Source organism: Anopheles cruzii, chromosome 3 (genome assembly GCF_943734635.1).
Source record: "Anopheles cruzii chromosome 3, idAnoCruzAS_RS32_06, whole genome shotgun sequence".
Taxonomy (NCBI): domain Eukaryota; kingdom Metazoa; phylum Arthropoda; class Insecta; order Diptera; family Culicidae; genus Anopheles; species Anopheles cruzii.
In genome coordinates, this window is record NC_069145.1 from 53,481,605 (window position 1) to 53,496,092 (window position 14,488).

Sequence of the window (14,488 nt, forward strand, 5' to 3'; positions counted from 1 at the left end):
ACAGTGCCACATCAGGTGCCCGCCGGGGGCTTCCACAAACGTGTACGTGTAGCCTTTGTACACTTCCTGCGAAGGCCGCCACTGACTGACTAAGTGAAGCTTTGCGATGGCCACGCAATGTCGCTCACGAAAAGGACTCGCCTTCCCAGAAAAAGGACGAAAGCTTCGACGAGAGGGCCATCCGCTGGCAGAGAGCATCGGTGAGAGCGTGGGAGCGAAAGCGACTGGGAAGGAGAGCCGATTTTGAAAAGTTTCACGAGAGACGGAACGTGAACTAAGTAGCTCCCGCTGAGGTAAATAGTACAGCCCATAGTACGGGCTCGGATTTAGTTGAACCGCTTCCACACATTTGTTGATACAGTACCACGTGGTTCCGTTCCGGCTGTGTTTGTGAATGCGGGTCTTTGGGCGCTTGGGTGGACCGCAGTGTTTGTGTTACACGCGGTCAAGGATCACTTTTACTCACAGAATGTCAGACAATTAGACACATTCTTCGGGAGAAGCATTTTCAATAGAAACGCAAACCACCAAACCGAGTGTTTTTGGTGTTACAAACCACCCTGCACAATGTTATTTGTACAAAACTTCTTCATAACTACAGGAAAAGCATAAAGTTTGGAATAATTTGATCAGTCGTAATAATGTTACAATCCACGCATTAGCCGCTTTCCACAGAGGAGCACTGATGGTGATTTGAAGAAACCATCAACCTATACATACCATTTGCCGTTGAAAAGTTTCTGCCTTTGAAGAAAGGGAAAGCATACGTCAAAGAAAACGCCACGGACTCTACTCGTTTCGTAAAATATGTCCTCTGCTTCGTTCGTTATTTATTTTCCCATTCAATCCCAACCCCGTTTGATTTCCGTTTCCTCCGTCCGTTCTCGCTTCGCCCGGGGTAAGCTCTGCCGACCTCGCCTGTGCCTGTGATTTAATAAGTTCGTAATTTTAATCATTGGTTGTAGTACATTCCTGTTGTGCCATGTGTAGACGAAGACGGCGACACTTTCGCGACGCTTACTATATTCGATAAATACACTGAACTGCGTGTGGACCACTATGATACTCTGGTAGAATACGGAAAGAGCATGAAATACAACTAAAACTAATCTGTGTTTACACTATTGAGCACGTCCCGCCTAACATTTAGCTGAATAATGTCCCGGCCGCCCTTCCGTCAGAGCCTGTTGCTTCTGGGTCAGAGAGCAGCAGTTCCGGAATGCGTACATATGTTGCTACTGAATCGAGCATACAAAAGTGGAACTATCACGATTATGTAACGACCTTAAATAAGTTGCCGACTTGCCGGTATGTTTATTGAAGAAACGCAAATACCTATTCTGATCTGATATGCGATGTTCTATAACTGTGTCGCCGTGTGTTTCGTTTTCCGCCATTATCGCCATTTGGTTTTAAGTTTAGGTATGAATTACTTTCACAGTGCCGTAGCAGTGTTGCTTCTGAGCGCTAGCCAGGCATTACGCTACATCACCTACATGCGATCGGCAGAATGGAAGAATCGTAACATTGCTTGCTGCTCGAAGGTAGAACCCTAAACCCCCGCTAACGCTCACCGAGGTGATTAGCCGAATATTTGGTTGCGGACACCATCCATCACCTCGTGACACCGATTTTGGCCGAAAGCTCCCTGCGCTAGTCGTTACTCTTTGAGATAAACCTAATCGTAAGCGAGGGCTTGTTCCAAACGCGAGCTAGAGCTAGTACGCAGCGAACTGGAAGAAAGCGGTGTAAGATCAACAAATCCCAACACACAAGTCACACACATGTGTTGCCTTCCTTGCACCCGAAGCGAAGGGTCGCGATCAATGCGTCTTAAGGATCGCTTCGACGGCACTTGCCGGTGGCACGTTTCCGGTGACCGGAGTTCCGGACGCACTCGACGGACTGTCGACAGGCTCCGTCGGATTCCTTGGCTCACTGTCCGCCGGTCGCAGTGGGACTCTTATTTTGAGCTCTTTCTTTCGCGTCGGCGGTGGTTTAGTTTGGGCCGAAACGATGTCGGGCAGGTCGCAGGTTTCCTTTAGGTAGCCGTAGACCGTTCCCACACGGTCCAGCAGACGGGTCGAGTAGCGGTGGGCCGTCCGGTCGACCAGCGAAGGTGTTTTGATGCAATCATCTCCACCAAACTCGCAAACCTACAATCATGGTAAAGCAGATGACACAGAAACGATACTATATTAGCGACCGGTAGTGCTTTGTAGCATGTCAATCTCTCGGACTTCAAGTCCGGGAACGCGATGTGAGCTTGGATAAAGAGTGGTCAAATTCATATTCGATTCGAAACGCCTTCAGATATGGGACCAGCTAAGTGAAGAAAATGGCAAGTAACATATTGAAAGGGTGCAAACTTGTACCTAAACCTAATCCTTTTCATTGTAGTGTAATAAACCAAGTAAAAGAGATGCCAATTGGTCCATATTTTAGTAGTTCAACGAATTCCCAGAATGTAGGAGCCATTGGTTGTTGCGTGTGCTTCGTCGTAGACTCAGCAATTGGTCACATCACCAGTCCCATTCACCCTCAGTTACGTACACGATAGTGATGCAAGATGGCGGCATCCGCCGGCACGTTAAGGGAGCCCCGGCCGGGACAGAACTCCCACACGAAGTGGTTGCCCGCCTCGATCACGGCTTCCGGTTTGCAGATGTACTTCGAGCGCTGCTTCTGCGGGTGCAGCTTCGATCTTCGCCGTGTTTTGCGCTGGGTCGTGAGGGCCGACCGAAGATTCGCCCGCGGCCCCGTGCCTCCCTCGTACATAAGTGCATCGTCGGCAAACTGTAGGTAAAAAAATGCATTCTGAAAAGAGTAAGCTCCAGTGTTGCGGTTGTTGATCCGCTTCGACAACCATCTTCGCCCCGCGGGCGTCGGAATGCGTGAAAAGAGAAATAAAAGAGTTGTGATTATTATCGTTCCGGGGCCACCCTCAAGCCGGCCGAGCCCCTCTGAAGAGGGGCCGCCTCTTCGGGAGCCACTTACGTGATGAGATCAATCAATGTGTCATTATGGTGCGGTATGATAAACTCGTCCAAGTCAATCAGTGCAACATGTGAGTATCTGCAACGAGAGAATGCACACGAATGCAGCGGCGCATCAGCACTCCCGGCACTTCAGCGTCAAGGACGCGGGTGCTTGAACCACTGACCTATACATGCTCCGGTACAAGCAGTCGTTCAGCGAAGCGAACAGCCCCTCGGTCCGTATCTCCTTCTGCGATCGCATGCGCAAATTCCATGGCAAAATATTTACACTGATTTTTGGCTTCAGTTGTGCACGTGTATTGTCTTCATTGTATTTCGTAGGCATGCGGTGGTGGTTGCTGGGGTGCTGTGGGTGGTGCTGCTGCTGGGGCACATCGTTGCTTTCGGGGACCTCGGGCGAGGTGCCATTAGGTTTCCTGCCCGCCGTCGCAGCACCGTACGGCGCGATATGCTGCGGCAGATCGCCGGTTATGTAGTGCTGCAGGATGCAGGACGCCTTCGGGCCGATGGTGTGATTGTAGAACGTGAAGTGGCTTACGCCTAGCAAATTGTTGAGCTCCAGGAACTCGAGCAAATACAGAGCCTACAAAATGAACGGGTAGAGTGAGAAATCGAAACCGAAGAGTGTGTGCCGAAGGGGGCAGCCACGGTACCTGATCGTAGTTAAAATGCAACGGCTTCACGCACACGCCGATGCTGTTCGGAATGTTGCTAAACGTTCGATTCGTAAAATCTGGATCCTGTTAGGAAGACATTGGCAAAGTTAGACGCTGGCTTTGGATCATCCTAAAAATGTATTACACTTGCGCACTGTTCGGGCATTTATCGGGTTTGATTTGAAACTAACAGATTATTTGACAAATTCTGGATGCATACTAGATTGTTCAATAAGTTTCAAGCTTCGATACGAGAAGCAGCATTTAATAATTTTAAATACACTTTATTATTCAGTATGGTCTCTCTGAACATCAATACACTTGTTCCAACGAGATTCCAATTTATGATTTCCATCCCTGAAGTGAAAATCAGGGAGGGCTGCAACATCCACAGCTGTTTGTTGAAAAACTCTGGGCTTAGGTCTGGAAACAGATTGAAGTCGCTAAGGAACGACGCTAGTGAATACGGTGGATGCTCCAACAATTCAAACTGAATTTAAACGTCATGAATTTTTGACATTTTCAAAATGCTTTTGTGGCAGGCTGCATTGTCCTGAAGAAAAAGGATTTTTTTCTTCTGCAAGCTGGGTGTTTTTTCACAAATTTTCCCCTTCAGCTGGTCCAAAAGGTTACAATAATATTCAGAATTTATTGTTTTACCAGTTTGCAAGTAATCCATCAGCAAAATTCCTTTCGTATCCCGAAAAACTGATGCTAACGTCTTCTTGGCCACTTGGCCAGGGCTGAAGCCTCTTGTTTTGATTCAGGATCATGCTGATAGACCCAAGTCTCATCCATAGTGATGAATCAACGCACAAAGTTCACTTTATCCTTTCGAAATCGCTCAAAATGTTGCCGAACAAGTTGCATTCGAATGTTCCATTGTTAGCGAATGCTGCATCCATTATTCACACAGCTTTTTAATACCCAATACTTCGGTTAAAATATTGCTTTACACTGCCCAATGAGATGCCTAGGGCTTCTACTAAATCTCTTTCAGTCTCTCGATGATTTTTCAATACAATATCCTGTATTTTCCGTGTTTTTCGATTTCAAGTGATGTTGCTGTTTTTGGACGTCCTTGACGTGGATCGTCCTTGAGGCTTGTACGGCCACGTTTCAATTCAGAAACCCCGTACTAATTGAAGGCGAAGAGTCCCTGTACACTTTCAACAACTTTCGTTCATAAATTTCCTTTGTTCATAAAAAACCTTTCAAAAATAAAAATTCATCCTTGTTAGTAACCGCCCCATTTCCTAAGCACTTGAAAAGCCATCAACAGTTTGCCATCGATGTTCGCATTGGCGCCAAAGTGGCAGACTATTGGCAGAGTTCGATTGCCCGGTTATGCGAGTAACGGCGGCGGCGTTATCTACTAAGTACTCACGTTGTCGGTGTTACGCAGCATAAGCACGTTGCCCGGTGCGGCCCGAATTTTGCTCACCACGGACACGTGGTGCGGCACCTCCGGATACGGGCCTCGGATGGGACACAGGATAAAGCACGCGCTGTACTTCAAGTTCCAGTTCTCACGTATGATCTGTGAACGGGAAACAAACAAAAAATGGCAGGACGAAAGCGCCCCAAAACACGAGAAATCAATTTCCGCGTAACACGGTGCCGCCGATGCCGCCAGCCTTCTCACCTTCACCCGGGCCATCACGGACGCCGATCGATACTTGGTGCTGTTCGCCCCCGTTTGGTACCAGAAGCGGCACCACACTTTTTCCGGTCCGCGCGTTTTCGTGGCCCCAATAATACGCACCAGCTTGCCATCGCGCCGATCGTAGAACGCGGAGAAGACGAAAAACTTGTACCTGCAAGGGGCCGGGCCACGAGGAATCGCAATGAGCAACTGGCCACCCCATTACGCTCCCGCGGGCGCTACCTCACCTGGTGCCGTTGACGATTTCCCACGAACCGTCGGTGGGCTTCATGTCGGCCGGATAGCCGGGCAGGGTTTGCTCGATCTTTGACGGTAGCATCTGGCCCCACGGCACCACCGGGGGGCTCCGTGGCTCGGCTGCATCTGTGTGCACGTAGATGCCAATAGAGTGTTTCAGCGCTTTGCCGGCGCGGTGGAAGAAAAGTACACCAATTCACACACAAACACACACGGCTACACGGAAGAACTAAATCTCTAGCATGCGCAAGCACTACAAGAAGGACACACAAGGGGATTCTAGGGAACGAACGGTGCAATCCGCTTCCAGGGTCCAGGAGTTTCTTCAGGCAGGTGTATTGGGGAATTGGTTTCAATGATAAGAACTCTTATCTCTCAGGGTCACATGCAGGGTTCGGGAACGGAAAACGCGACAGCAAAAAAGCCGAGCCGTTTTGCGCCAGTACCTTTTTGGTTCTTCAGAATGTTCTTCACCGCCGCGCCACCGTACTTGGTTTCCCGCACGAAGATCCCGGTATCGTCCAGGTAGTCGTCCTGCGTAATGCGGGGCAAAAGAAAAGCGCTAGATTCGATCTCGAGTCTTCCCGGTACCTGGACACGAAAGGACCAGCCCCCGAATTTCCAGGTCCACCGGGTCCCAGTTTGCCTCACCTTGACGTCGTCGTAGTCCGGTACCGATTCACCGAAGCGGCCACCGCTGCTACCGTGCCGAACGATAATGCTGCCGGCCCGGCCCCGATCGTCAATCATCAGCACCTCGGTCAGAATGATCAGCCCGAAGACGGCGAAGAACGCGACGACGATAAGGAAGCTCATGCCGGCCCGCTCCCGTGCACCCCAGGACGACTTCTTCATGCGTTTGGTGCGCGACGACATGGCGCTACGGTTATGGCGCTTTCGTTTTTGGCCCTGTCTCCCCCCGGGGTATCGACGACTTCCGCCGAACGAAAATCCGCTTCCGTAACGGGAGCCTTAACTCATCGACGGCCGACGGGACGGGGAAGTGGTGCGAGACTGGATAGGGCCGGGCGGAGGGTGTTGGCGACTGGGGGCTCAATCAATGACAGTACGCGGAAGGACACTCCGAGGCGTAGGGGACGGGGTGGCTGCCAGGCTAGGCATGGGCCCCTCCGTGTCGTTGGCGTGTGGCTCGTGTTTATCCCTTCAGGACCGGGGCTTGCTTCCGTCTGCTTTGCGGCATTGTGGTTGACATCTGACCTATGTGACGGCCGCCCCCCCGCTCCGTAGTGCTGAGGTTGCTGCTGAAGATAGGACCGAAGACCGGACATAAAACACACACGCATACACACCCACATGCACATGCATGCATTAGCAGCAGGAGGCGTATTCGAGGAAGACAAGTTGATCCAGCGGCACTCAGAGACACGCGGGCTTGCCCGAGATAATGCCCCGACACAAATAACGGCACAAGGACACATGCACATAGCACCACCTCGGCCTGCTGTCCGTTGCAGCAATCTCCGTTCCAACGATAATAATGGGACGGAGCTCGTGGCCCATCAGCCACGGGCGGTGTGGTCGGGAAAGAAAGTCGTTAAAGTTTAAACATCCTTTGCCGGTGCTTTTCCGAAGAGTTCGAACTAGGAATGTCGCAAGGAGTCGGGTTAGGGGACCAATCACGGGCAAATACCGAACGCGTGTATTGAAAAGGTCCAAAGGGGGTTCATCAGTATAATCTTGTTTTGTATCGGAGGATCCCAGATTATTGAGGTCCCGGAGCCGGAACGCAAAAGGGGACGCCATTCCATTTTGTTATAACTTTTTCTTCGGCATTGATACCCAGATTCAAGGAAAAGTCCAGAGCCGCAAGCCAACTGTTGGAAAGTCCCAAGGGCACGTTATAAAATACATCAACACTTGCTCTATCCCGTTGGTTGCGTTGTAGTTTCCAACATTTTATCGATGTTTATTCTAAGCCGGCGAACTGGACACGGTTATGGCTCAAAATTTACAACTAATTTACATACTCCACACTTTGCGTTATCTTAGGGTTACCATACTGAACGGGGTTTTCGAACGAGAAATCTTCTTCCACACACACGCCGTGTTTAGAAACTCCCGCATAAATCGGACGTAGTGTAAATATGTATTTTCGGCTCCAGACTTCACACACACGCGGCGTGATCTTTGTGTGACAGAGGAACGTGTGAGACAAATATTTACCAGTCTACAAACCACAAACTTCCGCCCATGTTTGATGCTCGGTTCCCACATGGAACTTGATCAAAATACCTGCTCCATATTGTGATGTCACAGACCAAAGAAGATACTGCAAGCTACACTACAAAAACCGGGCTCTAATGGTATTTCGCATGCTAAAGGGTGTGTGGATGGATGATTAAAATCACCTTCGCCTAGGTGAACGGCCGGATGCAACGGCATGCGTGAACACGCACTCCTATCAGCATTCCATCGCTGTCCCCAAAAACCTGATGCTCACCGTACCCATGATGGTGTGCCATCTTCCCCAGAGAATATGTAGGTCACGATTACCTTGCCACCGGAACCGGAGCAATTAGAGCACGTAGAGGACGGCCCAGCCAAAATGGATAAATCCTTAATGAGCTTCAAAAACTCGCTTCACCTGACAGAACGCTACGAGCGAGCAGTGTGGTTCCAATCCACACGTCTGATACACGACCGCAAGGCACAACGTATCCGGGATGGGGGGACTGGAAACCGCTCGCCAAACTATCGCCTCGCCAGCGAAACCTAAGCCGAAGTCGCAGGAAGCCGCTTGTTTAAAGAATCACAAACTGCTGCATATTTGATGGGTCTATCGGGAAAGTTTTATCGGCGAGGACGAGGGACGATTTGCAATCCGAGAACAGTGCGGAGCCAATGCCAGTTATGAAACAACATGACCATCGTCATGGCCGCGAGTACTCGTTATCGGTTCACGTAACCGATCCGAAAGTTCCACAACAGCTCCAGCCGAACCCACCTTCTGCGGTGTTGTTCTGGTGAGACACACAACCTGTTCGTTCGCTGAGCCGACACTGTTGGGTCGTATCCTGTTGGCGATGAAGAATTCACACAGAGTTCTTGCTAAAACTAATGCACAGATGCACCCGGAAATGTCACTACACTCGGTATCACTCGCTGGGTTAGATTTTCAAGCTTGAGCATTATGACCAACTCACTGCAGAAGCACTTGAAACTGCACATCGCACGCTAAACATCCCCCGCACCTTAGACAACGGTGCCACGAAGAGCGCAGCCACGGACGGCCATGTTTAGACGACGAATATTGGACTTTGTTTTGATGCGCAACCCAAGAAGCGGAACACTGCTGTGTGTAATACGAATGTGATAATTTCCCGATACCGTATAGTGCTGTATCGACAACCCGTCGCGAATCCTGCCAATCCTAATCGACCTTCCGACTGGGGTAGTGTGTGCGGAGAGAAAAACTAGGACCACAATTTTCCGTGCCTCACGGCTCGCTCGGTTCCGATGACTCTGGCCTCTGGCTGGCCACCCTCGCTTTCGGTTTCGGTGCCTGCCCCCTTGCCGTGCGCGTGCAGCCCGCGGTGACGAGAGTGCGAAAGGACGATTCCAGCACGTGCCAACTGTCACTGTGAGAAGGATGGCGAGACATCTGTTTATGTTCGTTTGCGCATGTGCGCGTTGAAGCACACCAACACACTGATCCACACAATTGTTGGCAGAAATCACACTACCGCTTTCTGCCACTTTCTGTGCACTGTGCATCCGAATAAATTTAATCTTCTTTTATTTGCGAGCAGATAAGCGTAAAGGTTATCACATCGCAGTAAACATGATAGGAATTCAAACCGTTTAGCCGTATTTTTCAAATAAGTTTCCACGGTGTGAAATATTTCACTCGTGGCTTGGTCGCTGCCTTGTACGCAAAAGCCGTCGCGATCGTACACAAGCGTAACTCTCACCAACGACGGACAGGTGGCGCTAGCTGCACGCCATTTCCCCGATTTCATCCAAATCTTATCACCTTCAAACGATATCACCTTATCATCTTATCACCTTCACCCGTATCTATGAAATCCAAATTCAGGTCGACGGGTTTTTGAACCCCGTTTAAAGCAGGTGAGTAGCTCCCAGTGGCGGAATGGATAAATACGAGGAAAACCTGCTGCGGCTAAATCACAGAATACGCGATTTAATTGCCCAAGTTGACCGACGTACGTTACCAAAGCTGTGGCGTACCATAGCGCGGGTAGTAGTGCAATAACGAGGATTCATCTTTTGCAGTGGACACCAAAAACCGGAAGCTTCACAACGAAAACACGGTACTCGTGGAGGATGTGGCGCGCTTCCGCTCCCAGTACGCGCTGGCCGAAGAAGCTAGGCTTCAGTGCAAGTCGGTGATCGAGAAAGAACTGGAGCGCAGTCAGCAACAGTTCGAGGCGCACCAGTTGCTCAAAAGGCGCTACAATGATTTGATCAAAGAGTACGTTGCTCAAAATCACAAACTAAAGGCTTCGGAAGCTAACGCTACCGTGAGACATAGCCGCATCAAAAGGAACCGGGTTCCGGTTGAGATCATAGGTAGGTTACGTGACAGGGTTGCGGTAAGTTCGAGCGGAAGGGCCTGTATCAGCAGGCGAAGGACGCCAGCACGCAACCGCGAACGGTAGCGAGATATTATTTTCAAGCGCGTTGGATAATTTAATCAATTACGATAAGAAACATGACACCAACTGCTAATACTACTACTAGCTACTACCGCTACCAACCGACTAATTTTTAACTTGTTTGTTTTAAGGAAAGATTTCGGACATTGGAAAACCCACGGCCTTTGAAGAGCGGATGACCACCCTGGAGAATCGCTGCAGTGCCCTGGAGAAGGAGCTGGCCAAGGCGTACACCATAATCGATGATTTGGAGTTTGAACTGGAGACGGTAAGTGCGAGGGTACGCCAAAAAACCCCAAGCCATACTGTTTGACCGACCGCATCGTCTGGCTCTTCTAGATCGATCACTTAGAAGATCTGAACGATCAGTTGGAACGGCAAGTCAGAGATCTAAAGGTGGAGCTCGAGCTACAACGGCGAAGCTCGCTATCGTCCGACCATCTAGCCCTGATGACCTCACCCGCCGAACCGCATATTCAAATGTAAGGCCTTGCTTTTACTACGCCCGGCCAATGCTTTTATTGCACAGTCAATCGCTTTTTTATCACTCACCACATAATGCTTCTTTCTATTTGGTTAGCACCACTGGCGCGGACCTTAGCGGTACAAAACAGACCTCAGCACCGCCCGAGTCGCAGAAGGTAAGTGAGCTGGTAACCGTGCGGACCAAACGAAAAAAAACGCCCCATTCGCCAATTCCATTCTGCCCCTGCTCCAAATACGATCCACCCATGCGGGTTGGTACGAAACATTTAAAAAACGCCATCGGCAATCACCACTCCTGGTGGGCACCTGAACATTTTGGGGTGCCTGATCAAGGCACGGCAAGGTTATCCGTTGGGTGTCAGCTTCTCTGCTGATCTAGCTTTGCTGCGCTTTACCGACTCCCAAAACGTAGCAAAGGACGCCGAAGTTCGAATGATCCCAACCACAAGAATCAACCAAGAAAGCGAAAAAGAGAGGTTCCCTTCAAGGTACTTTCTCTGTCCTTCGCTTCGACCGCTTCGGATGCCGATGGAAGGCACGAAATCGATCGCTACGCTCATAAAATGCTTAACGTAAAACAGATTCGAAGTATGCTCCCGGGGGGTAGTTCCTTATAAAATCATGTGTGAGGTGCAGCGCGGCCAGCTAGGCGCACCCTCGCGGTGGGCGAATAGTTCGCGAAATGCGTTCGCTACTGCGAGGTCGTGCCTCAGTGCCTCAGGTCCAGCAGCGATCGGGAGAGAAGACCACAGACGGAGGCTCGCTCGCGTAATTGGGCAGAAACTGGCGAGGTGTGGGCCACCGATTGCCGCCACGATTCCAAATTGCACAGTGCTGTCCGAAAAGAAACCCAAAATGATTGGAACATCACGTGACCAACTATGAAATGCACTTCATCGAGCTTCTCGGTCGGTAGTAAACTGTTGCACTTAAGTGTAAACTGCTTCCAACTTAAATCCTATGCAAACTGAATCTATGTTTATCATCAAAAGCACCATAAGACTCGCACGCTGACAGGTGCTCCAGTTCCAACGTCAACAGTGTCTTGTATGCTTCAACTCCAGTGATCGCTTCCAAACCCTTATCAATCCAGACTCAACTGTAGTGAAATGAGTTTTCTCTGGAAACTTTTGCTCCCGTTCCCAATACAATCTCCTTTTACTCGCCCCCCCGAGGTCGTGTGGGTGAGGGGTGACCTCTTTCGAGCGAATAGGCCCTTAGCAGGACGCCTGGCGTTTTCACGGTCGAGGGCTCGTGTAGTTCGCAGAAATGTACCACCGTTCGCCGTTACATCATCATGCCTGCTGACACACATATCCGGGACTTTGGTCCAGCAGCCCCGTCCAGAACTGAGTGTGGCACAACCTTTGGTCGAGTATCAACAGACCCCACGCTATTTCGCGTAATGGTTTTATTCTTCTGTCGATGCCATGATTAATTGTGGCCGATTGCACATTTGGGCCGATTCCACATTCCACGCCGTGATCTGGATATCTTGCCCTACAATTCGACGAACCGATCGATAACAAAATGCTGTAATTTTCGCTCATTACGCTTTTCGATGGTGTCAGGCCCTTTAATGGTGGTGCAATTACAGCTACCGCTTTTAGTACCCGTCTACCTTGCCAGTGGCATCCACTTCGTGGCAGTGACATCGCGCACAAGAGTGATAACTTCTACTAAGCTTAGTGAAAGTACGAGCATATTTTAAAGTTTAATGATACAACCGAAACGAACAATAATTGATTTTTCTAACTAAAACACACCATACACCAATATAAATACTTTTCTATTAAATACCGTAGATTACGGGAATTAAGACCCACCTTTTTTGCAAAAAATTCAGTCCAAAATCCAAGGGGGTCTTAATAGGTGTAGTCAGCGATTCGGCTTGCTGGATTAACCGGTTAATGCATGTAGCGGCATCATGAGCAACCTGACTCAAGCACTCGATCTGATTTCTATGAAGAAAAAGTGTTATCTTTCCACAAATTTGTCATCAATACCCGGCAACAGTTTAGCTTTGAATTGTCACAGATAGGCAATGGTCTAGGCGACCTGGCGTCGTGTTGAAGAAGAATTCTTATTTGGTTTTTGATCAGTTTAGAGGGCATTTGACTGAAAAAGTAAAGCAAAAGGCTAAAGAACTGAGAACCCAGTTAGCAGTCATTCCAGGTGGTCTCACAAGTCAATTGCAACCTCTTGATATCAGTATCAATAAACGTTTTAAGGCAAATATGAAGGAGGAGTGGACCAAATGGATGAGTGAATCTGATACAAACTTAACTCCATCAGGCCTGTTGAAGAGGCCAACAATCTCACAAGGCTGCCAGTGGGTGAAAACTTCATGGGATGCCATCAAGAAAGATGTTATCATCAAATCATTTAAAAAAGCAGGTATTAGTAACGCATTAGATGGCTCTGAGGATGATGCTATTTTTGCCCAAAAGGATTCCTCAGACACAGATGATGATGACATGGAAGAATTAGCTAGAAAACTGGTCAATCAATGTTTGAAAACAGAAGATACACAGCTGGTCAATGAAATAGGTAATTCTCGAGTAAATAGCACCATGCATGCTCTCGAGTATAAAACAATTATGGAAGACGTTTATGCTGCCTTACGTAGAAGAAATCATGCCACTGAGATGGATATTTCAACCAGAAAACGATCGCAAGCATACGCCATAGCTTATGAAATCGTGGTTTGATGGCAATAATGTGTCAGTTTCGCCTTGGCCAAGTCAGTCTCTTGACTTAAACCATTTTCAAAACTTGTGGAATACCTTGAAGCAAAAGTTAGCTGGACAATAGTTTTCAAACAAAGATGAATTGAGGCAAAAATTGCGGCAGGACTGATATTCCATTCCAGTAAAAACTTGTCAGGGTTTGATTGATTCACTGCCAAGAAGAATGCATGAAGTGCTTCAAAACAATGGTGGATATACGCGGAACTGACTAATTTTGAAATAAAATATTGACTTTTGATAATACAAAAAGAGTAAACCGTGTAAATTCATTAAAATTTGCCCTATAGGCAGAATTACCTATTTTATTGACCAGGCCAAATCAGACCGCTGTCAAAATAAGTGGTAACACACCTGTCACTTTTGGCATAAGTATCACCAACATAGCAAAAAAATGACATAAACTAGTATATCTAAGTACAGTAGCAGTTTGGTGATCATTGGTTTAGTAATGGCTTGAGTACAGTTCAAATTGTATCAGCTTCACACAATTACCTATTTCATTGACCAGCTGTGTATGTTTGAGACTGAAGAATTTCATAACTTCTATGACGAATGAGTTATAAATAAAGTCGTTAAAAAATGAAAATAAAGTAATTTAGGTTTTTCTTAAATTTTTTATATAAAAATGAGGGGGGTGTTAATAGATGTGGGGTCTTAATACCCGTAATCTACGGTACTCCGATTGTTGAACATCTTCTTAAAAGGTTCGCGAAAGGCACGGTGAAGTTGAACTTTGAAGTCGCGTGCCCAGGTCAGGTTCACACGAATATCTTCAGTCTTCATTTTAAATTCATTTCATGCCTTCCTGTTATCCTTGACAATGATCACTAAACGACTGGTTGATGCCACTGGTGTGGAAAACACAGCCGTGGACAGGTTTTGCCGCCGCGACCGACCCCTCGATGAAGATGTTACATAAACAAATTGCCTTAAAAGATGAGCCGACCTCTCGGGCACGCTCAACCTCGGACCCGTGTCGTTTTCCTGTCAGATTTGTTGCGCTGGCGAAGACTCGATGCAAAGGAGAACCCCCTTGTTAGCTTCGTATCACTAAATA

The 14,488-nt window shown here is 48.4% G+C and overlaps 2 protein-coding genes across 2 annotated transcripts; one reads left to right on the plus strand and one right to left on the minus strand.

Annotated features, from left to right (window-relative positions):
- Positions 1 to 970: 970 nt before the first annotated feature.
- Positions 971 to 6,434, minus strand: LOC128272551 (uncharacterized). The gene is made up of 10 exons (XM_053010376.1): positions 6,210 to 6,434; positions 6,005 to 6,092; positions 5,549 to 5,720; positions 5,301 to 5,472; positions 5,043 to 5,195; positions 3,653 to 3,739; positions 3,164 to 3,582; positions 2,998 to 3,075; positions 2,554 to 2,869; positions 971 to 2,156 (listed from the first exon to the last, which is right to left on the minus strand). The coding sequence occupies exons 1-10, from the start codon at positions 6,432 to 6,434 to the stop codon at positions 1,824 to 1,826; spliced, it is 2,043 nt and encodes a 680-aa protein (XP_052866336.1). The 3' UTR covers positions 971 to 1,823.
- Positions 6,435 to 8,029: 1,595 nt separating this feature from the next.
- LOC128270594 (paramyosin-like) lies at positions 8,030 to 12,364 on the plus strand. The gene is made up of 7 exons (XM_053008004.1): positions 8,030 to 8,057; positions 9,656 to 9,742; positions 9,813 to 10,109; positions 10,327 to 10,463; positions 10,535 to 10,602; positions 11,142 to 11,253; positions 12,311 to 12,364. Exons 1-7 carry the CDS (start codon positions 8,030 to 8,032, stop codon positions 12,362 to 12,364), a joined length of 783 nt encoding a protein of 260 aa, XP_052863964.1.
- Positions 12,365 to 14,488: the final 2,124 nt, after the last annotated feature.

Bases quoted from the DNA above. Each gene is read 5' to 3' on its own strand.
- LOC128272551 (XM_053010376.1), bottom strand. From the start codon at position 6,434: ATGTCGTCGCGCACCAAACGCATGAAGAAGTCGTCCTGGGGTGCACGG. The intron at 3,076-3,163 runs GTCAGTGGTTCA...CTCTCGTTGCAG, and splicing joins TTGTACCGGAGCATGTATAG to ATACTCACATGTTGCACTGA. The intron at 2,870-2,997 runs GTAAGTGGCTCC...CGCGGGGCGAAG, and splicing joins ACATTGATTGATCTCATCAC to ATGGTTGTCGAAGCGGATCA.
- LOC128270594 (XM_053008004.1), top strand. From the start codon at position 8,030: ATGGTGTGCCATCTTCCCCAGAGAATAT. The intron at 10,464-10,534 runs GTAAGTGCGAGG...TGGCTCTTCTAG, and splicing joins TGGAGTTTGAACTGGAGACG to ATCGATCACTTAGAAGATCT. The intron at 10,603-11,141 runs GCTACAACGGCG...GAATCAACCAAG, and splicing joins GATCTAAAGGTGGAGCTCGA to AAAGCGAAAAAGAGAGGTTC.